Raw genomic sequence first — 8,060 nt, 5'->3', positions numbered from 1 at the left:
AGAGCTGAGCTTTAAGCTCTTAATAGAGTTTAGTGCTAAAACAAAAGTACCTCTAAAAGTAACAAAGGTACTGAAAAAACTTCACCTAGACGAACTTCGAGGTGGTGCCGTCTCAATAAAGAGTTGGAGTTTCTCTCTTAAAAGTTTGTTGAAAAGAACAAGCATAAGGCCATAATAGCGCTAAGCTAGTTATGAGAAACTTGAGAACACGTGGTACTCGTCTATGTGTTCTTACCAATATTGTCATATGGAATAACTGGTTCAAAGCTTTAAGCTACCTTTGATTCTGACTTTACTTTGTTTGAATTACACTATGGTCAGATTCAATTCAAAAGATATATAATCCTTATGCATGAGTATTATATGATTTGAATATGAGAATTTTATTAGATTTTGAACAAATGGGGGATTGTTGGAATTTTTGTTCAAGCATTCAATAAAACTAAATGAACTGGAATTGAAAAAAACCAAAAGGGGGCCAACAGTTCGGCCCATGCGACCACATGGGCAAAATGGCCATGCGACCAGGGACTTAAGTCCCTATTTTGAAGAACTCTATGCAACCGCATGAAGTTGTACCATGCGGTCGCATGATATAAAGTATCTGATCGTTGGAGGTCATTTTTGGCCATTGCGGGTGTGAATTTGGTGGGCGTTTCTTTCATATTTTGACAACATTTCATATGTGTGATCGAGGCCTATAAACAAGAGATCATTGTTCATGCCAAAGATATATAGAAAACATCTTGTAATCCATACTTCATTCCGCAATCAAAGATCAAACCCTCGTTCTTCATTCATATTCATTTTCTCTAATTGTGTTCTTCAAGTTTTGGAGAATTTTACTTTGTGCTTTGATAAATCCTTTACAAGGCTTATTATAATCCTTCAAACCATTTGCTGAAGTACCTTTAAGCATCTCAAAAATGTTGGAGAGGGGGCAAATAACGTTTGAGGACAACAATCCCACGTTCAAGCCTTCGAAATTGTTATTGATAACTTTTTGATTTCTTCATTTTGTTGCTGCAATTTTTTAAGTTAGTTATTTTATTTCTTCTCCATCCCTCCAATATTTCCAACAATGATTGTAGCCATTACAGCATATTCCGGTGGAGGAACCCATATTCTTCCCACAACAACAAATTGGGGTGGCTATTGATTATTGTTATTGTGTATTGTGTGATTTAGTGATCCTCTTGCATGCAACCGATTTTTTCGCAAATTTATAACATGAAAATTTAGGTGATTAAAGGAATCATGAAAAAAATGGAGTGAGAATTTGGCTAAGAAAGTTATTTAAAAGTAATTTTGCTCGGTATTTTTTCATATTTATAATATGAAAATTCAGGTGTTTAAAGAAATCACCTGAATTTTGAAAAATTACACATGTATAAAGGTCTAAAGATATATTTAAAAAAAATGGGCGATCATAATGTAATCCTTTAATAATAATTTTGGATTTATTAATTTAAATAGGAAAATATCACATCAACACATAATTTATTATCACATCATGTACCAATCCCAAATCTCACAAGTTCATAATTTCAAAGACATAAATTGTGAATCACAAATTACACATTTGTAGATCACATATTATTGGTTACTGTTATCTTAATAAATGGTCACAAATGCTCGTCATCCCACTTCACTCAAACCACTCCATCCTACCATCACTTCACCATTACCACCACTACCCAAAAGGTTGCACTACCTAGCCACCTCCGCTATTGACATTATCGCACTACCGCCACCAACAATAATTGCCACCACCTCCTCAAATCCACCATCACCTCACCTCACTGCCTTTACCTCTACATTCGTCTTCGACCAATCACACACATACACAACACAACCAGAGATGTAGCACTACCATCGCCGCACCATCACCACTGTTCGCTAAAATATTACATCGCCAATATGGATCGTGTTCAAGTAATAAAGTGGATATTTTGAGTCCGAGTTGTCAATCTCTCGAGGAATGTATGCTTTTGATTACACAACTTTAATTAATTTTAATTCTAATAATAAAAATAAACAGAACACGATTAAAAATTTGATTTTGAAATAATAAAATTAACTAAAAAACTACAAAATAAGAAAACATACAAATCTTGAAAATTTCGGAAGCAAACGTGGTTGAGATTCATGGATTCGCTTAACCATTGTCTAATTAATTTCTCCACATGCCAATTAACAAATTACTTATTTACGATGTTAGACCTGATTTTCCAATTTTAATTAATTATGTCTCTATGGGAAATTAATCATAACTGATTGGTTTAACCTACTATATCTCTATGTTGATTAAAGCCAAACAATCGTATTAAATATTCGTGAAAATAACTCATTGGGTCACCTAGGGGTATATCTCTATCCTTTACACAAATCTAGAGTTTCTACTATTTGGTCTAAAATGCACAATATTCTCTCAAATGATATCCAAATCACTAAACATAATCATTCATTGGCCATATAAATGAAAATACAATAAATACAACAGTAGAAACACATGAAATAAATAATTTAACATTAAAGAGCAAATATCAAAATTAATTAAAAGTTAAGTTAAATTAATACCATAAATCTTAATACAAATAACTTAGCCCATTGTATACAAATAATAAAAATGAGAATATTTTACACAATCCATTACAAATATGGCAAAATAATTGAGAAAAATACAAAGTTATAGATATAGCCCTTTTGAAACTTGACTATGACTTTCTCAAATATTTATCCAAAACCTTAGATAGATTCTTCTTGTGCTCTTGATTTCACTTCCAAATTGCCAAGAAAAATGGAAAGAAAAAAGAAGAGAAAAAAAAAGAAGAAAAGGAAAGAAAAGTAAAAGAAAATGAAAGAGGAAGAAGACCTAGCCCAAGAATCCCTAAATTTGACCAACCAAACTGTATTTAAATGGCAAAAAATCATCTAAGGTGAAATTGCGAAAGAAGTCCCAAATTTTACGCGAAATAAGCAAAATTCACCCAGTCGAAAAGCAGTGCGTGCACACGGACACTTGCGGTGCACGTGAGCCGTTAGAGGCTTTTGGCGTCAGGAGATCACAAAGAGCCTCCCGCGTGAGCACCATCGCGCAGGCTTTCTTTGTTTCTTTTTCCAACTTAGTCCTCCAATTAAATGCACACAAGGCTCTTCAATTTTGATCATGTACAATTTGGTCCTCAAAATTTGATTTTCATTTCACTTTTCCCTCGAAGATTGCAAACCTAGGTCCTTGAACTTTAGGCCCTTTTGCATTTTGGTTCCCAGCTTCACAAAATTGCACACGTTTAGTCTTTTTTTCTCCTTTTGCTTTGTTTTCTTTCTTTCGGTAATTTTTGGCCTACAAAAGTAAATATTATATAATTGTGAGTAGAATTTCATTCATTTAATCAATTAATAACATATTTAGATATTCAATAAGTGTGTAAAAAACACCTATCAACCACCTACTTGCATCAACAACCTAACACGCAGCCCAACACATACATAGTGAAAATTATAGATTGCAAGATATCACACTACCCAAATTGCAGATCACACCAATATATAAATCTTTACTCTTTTCATATAGACATATTGCACCACCTAGATTGCCAGAGACCACTCGTTGCCACTTGACGACGTTCAATAATTACGAAGATCACTCACCACTACCACAACATCGACATATATAATAAAGGTGGACATATTTCGAAGATGGGGTTTGACGATGGAGATTCGAGCAAAAGGCATAACCTAACAGCAACTGCGACCATAGACGATGCAAAGTGAGATGGTGAGTATAGATATTGTGCACCAATCCACCACATGATATGAGAGGAGAAGGCGTTGGCTCGTTATCGTGAATGATGGGCAGAGTTTGTGGGTCTTGACCAGATGGTTTGTGTAGTAGATAGAGAGATATATTAGGGAGATAGTGTATGTCACATATATTTGGTGTGAGAATGAGGTGAGTTGCAGTTGATTTTTGAAAGAAAAATATTTGTACTTGATTATTGAAATAAGAAGTTAACAAATAGGGGTATATAATTTCCTCATTTGAAAATGGAGGAAGCCCCAGGCCAGGCCTACACATTCTCTTAGTCATTATTGTTTTAGGTTAGTCCCTAAATCTTTATTTTTATTACATTTCAGGCACTTTGTCTTGTCTTGCTAAATCAACAAAATGTCAACAAAGAAACTCGGTGGTGCATTATTTTTATCATTCAACTAAATTTTTGTGCATATTATTATGTTCTGTTAGTTCAGCAGATTGAGGTACATAGAATGCCAATAGGCTTTAGAGAGAAAATAGTTGGGTATTTTGATACCAAATAAATTTGAGGCTACGATGAATAAACCCTGTCAACTTTTTTATTGTTGGGTTTCGTTAGAAGCTCGAGATTGAATGTCTAATTACATTGGCCAAAACCACAATTGGATGCCCATGAAACGTGGACTGTGTTTCATTCAGAGCTCGACCCACTAACTTGACATAAATGATACTGTATATGTTGGCCCAGGGGCGGACCTAGACCATTTGAACTGTGGGGTCAAAAATTTTTTTTTTCCGAACAACGTATCATGAAAAAAAGGGAAAAATCGATTGTTTACTGTTCATATTCCATATGTGCACTTTGGGAAGAAATCGTTGGATTATATGATATATTTATGAACTAAATAATGGATATGGACCATGTGATATGGATATAGATTTAGAATTTGGACTTTTTGGGGTAGAAAATTAAGTTTTCAGCACAAAAAAAAACAGAAAATTAAGCTTTCAGCACAAAAAAAAAAAAAAAAAAAAACCAGAAAACTGTGGGGTCATTTGACCCCACATGACCCCATGTGGGTCCGCCCGTGTGTTGGCCCCGTTTCCTCATTATACACGCATACACACAGTTGTATTCTAAGTTTCTCTTTTTGAAAAAAACGATAGGTTGCTTCTTGAGCATCGTCCCATTGCTTGGCTGAACTTTGACTCATCGGTGTTGACCCATATCCTTCTCCTTTTGTCGACTCTTTGGCCAATTTCTGGGCTCCAAAATAGGCCGCTGTTTATACCCTGCTTGTCTCCGTACGCAGCTATTCTCTATGTGGTTCTTGGGTGGTCTCTTTATGTCTTTTGAGTGGAATCTTTGGTTCCTTCATGTGGTGTTGCCTTTTGTGTTTTGGCCTTGTAATCTATGATAGTTCAATAATAACTAACCAAGAAGAGGGTCGACTGATTTTCAAAACTTTTTCAAAAAATTGATTGAAACTCAAGCAAGTTGGAAATAAACAAATAAATCAAACAAAATGCACAAATACAAAAGTAGTATGTAGAAGGAAGAGAGAGTGTAAACGACATAATTGTAAAGGCTTGATCCAAAAAAACGATCTACGTCCTCTATTACCAAAGTTGTCCATCATGGGCAATGCCTTTTCACTATATTTGATTGATTTATTGTGTAAACCCTTACAACGCTTTTGATGACTTACAAACAAGAACCATTTACCTTTATACAATATTAAGCTTTACAGAACCCTAATATAACCTACAAACTTGATGAGAAATGATTTTATAATTTAAAACTTCTCTTTTAATAAATGGTATAAACAAATTAATTATTAAGAGAGAAATAAGATAATATTTCAATTGAAATGCAATGAATGAGACTCAAGTGTTAGATGAATGAAGCTCAATTGTTAGATAAAAAAATTTTGATGAAAAGATGATTTTCAAAAGTTGAATCAATTAAAGATTTTCAAATTAATTGCTTGATAAAATAAATAAGATGAAAGCTCGAGAGATATACTAAGTAATTTTTCACTTTAATGCTCTAAAAAATTAAATAACATCAATCTGAAGAAGCAGATCAGAATCTGAAGAAAATGAGAACATCTTTGTGATACGAAAAAAATCAACTTAGCTTGCAGCAACATCGACGATAGTGAAGCTTATTGTCGTCTGTGCGTTGTTAAAAGCAACGATCACTTTTGCAATGTCGGCCTGACGAGAAGCTTCATCGTGGTTAGAGATGCTAGAAATAGGTAAGGATGAGGTGTCTCTCCATCGTTGTGTTGCGATAAGTTTCTCGTCGTCACTAGTGCTGCAAGTAGCGGCAAGCGCTGTCGCAACATTAGCCCGATGAGAAGCTTCGTCGCGGCCGGTGATGCTGGAGATGGGTAATGAGTGAGGCGGGTGGATGGGTAAAGAGAGAGAAGGAAGAGTGGTGGAGGAATGAGGTTTGTCGTCGGAAGGACCGATGGTGGAGTGAGGACCGTGATAGAAAAAGGGTGAGGGGTGGCTAGGTGAGAGAGAGAGAGAGAGAGAGAGAGAGATTAGAAAAATGATAGGGTTTGAAATTGAAATTGTTAGATAGGGTTTGAAATTGAAATTGAAATTGAAATTGTTAGATATAATTAAAATTTTATTAATTACAGTAATTTTAATTATCACTTAAAATTTTAATTTTAAACTTAACCCTCTTATTTATGAAAATTAATCTTTAATGGGCAACTTACAAAAATACCCTTAAAATTACAGATGTTTTGAAAAATCATATGAAAGATTTTTTGAAAGTAAAAAATACTCTGTAAAATTAAAAAGTCACATTATGTCACTTTTTTATAAAAATTATGTCACTTTTTTCACAATTCAAAAAAAGTGACAAAATTTAAAAAAAGTGACACAAACACTAAAAAAGTGACAAAATTCAAATAAAGTGACACAAATTAAAAAAAAAAGTGACGAACACCAAAATTGCACAATCCATTTGTGCAGCAACAATAATCATGATCTTAACATATTCAGGAAGTTCCACGTGAGCGTAGTGAAAATTCTTATCACATATCATATCACATTTTTAAAAAGATAAAAAAGTGACAAAAATTTGAAAGGTGACAAAACTCAGAAAAGTGATAAAATCTAAAAAATATATTTTTTGGAAATAGAAAATACTGTGTAAATTTAAAAGTTAGAAAATGTCACTTTTATATAAAAATGGTCACTTTTTTTTTTTTTAACACAATTCAAAAAAAGTGATAAACTAGAAAAAAAAGTGACAAAATTCAAAAAAATGAAACAAATAAAAGAAAGTGACAAACACCAAAATAATGCATTTATTTTGTTCACCTGACATTTCATATAATTTTTCACATATCACCATCTCACATAGACTGTAATCCACAAAATGAGTTTGAGATGATCTATGATTCAATGATTTAATAATTGTAAACCTTATTTGAAGTTAATATTCATATTAAACTTAGTTGTGATTTGTGAACCTTTGTGGTAACAATTTTTCCTGTCACACGTGCACTGAAATGGGAAGAGGAAAGTTCAAGGGCAAGCCCACTGGCTGTCGCCAGTTCTCTACTCTTGAGCAGATGATGGCGGGTAACTCTGCTTCTCGTCCTCGTACATTTAAGAAGGAAGAAGCTGAGCTAGAAGAAGAGGAGAGATCTGAAGAAAAATTAGAAGAGGAGTCTGAGGATGAAGCTGGAGCTGGAGCTGGAGCTGGAGCTGAAAAGCAAAAAGGCACTCTAGGTATTATTCAGGTTGACAATCCTAATTTGGCAAAGCCAGAGAATGTGAAAGCACGAGATATCGATATGGAGAAAACAATTGAGCTTTCTAGGCGTGAAAGAGAGGAGATTGAAAGACAAAAAGCTTGCGAAAGGTACATGAGGCTACAAGAACAAGGAAAGACAGAACAGATTAGGAAAGTTTTAGAGCGTTTGGCCCTTATACGATAACAGAGAGCAGAAGTAGCTAAAAAATGAGAAGAGGTGAAAACTGCCAAAGAGCTGAAGAAGTTGGAAGCTCGTAAATAATTTTGGCAATGCTTCAAGAATTGATATTAAGCAAGTAGTTGGATACGAGTTCAAGGATTATTATATTTCTCTGTTGGCTATTGTTACAACAGATGTTCACCCCATCGCCATTGATGGTTTGTCCATGTTATACATTAATGATATAATTATAAATAAAATGAGATGGTTCAACATAAATAAATTAAAAAAAAAACCTTTGTGGCAACATTTTGGGATCCAATAACTATATTTTATTCAATATCACCACCAGAAAG

General features: G+C 34.0%; 1 protein-coding gene across 1 annotated transcript; it reads left to right on the top strand.

Moving 5' to 3' along the window:
• The first annotated feature begins 7,278 nt into the window (after positions 1-7,278).
• LOC111407054 (28 kDa heat- and acid-stable phosphoprotein-like) lies at positions 7,279-7,743 on the top strand. The gene has a single exon (XM_023036390.1). It carries the CDS (start codon positions 7,297-7,299, stop codon positions 7,726-7,728), a length of 432 nt encoding a protein of 143 aa, XP_022892158.1. The 5' UTR covers positions 7,279-7,296; the 3' UTR covers positions 7,729-7,743.
• Positions 7,744-8,060: the final 317 nt, after the last annotated feature.

Source organism: Olea europaea, chromosome 12 (assembly GCF_002742605.1).
Source record: "Olea europaea var. sylvestris chromosome 12, O_europaea_v1, whole genome shotgun sequence".
Classification (NCBI taxonomy): Eukaryota; Viridiplantae; Streptophyta; class Magnoliopsida; order Lamiales; family Oleaceae; genus Olea; species Olea europaea.
Note: the sequence above shows the minus strand (reverse complement) of the source record. Positions and strands in the feature narration are given on the sequence as shown.

Bases quoted from the DNA above. Each gene is read 5' to 3' on its own strand.
- LOC111407054 (XM_023036390.1), top strand. From the start codon at position 7,297: ATGGGAAGAGGAAAGTTCAAGGGCAAGCCCACTGGCTGTCGCCAGTTC.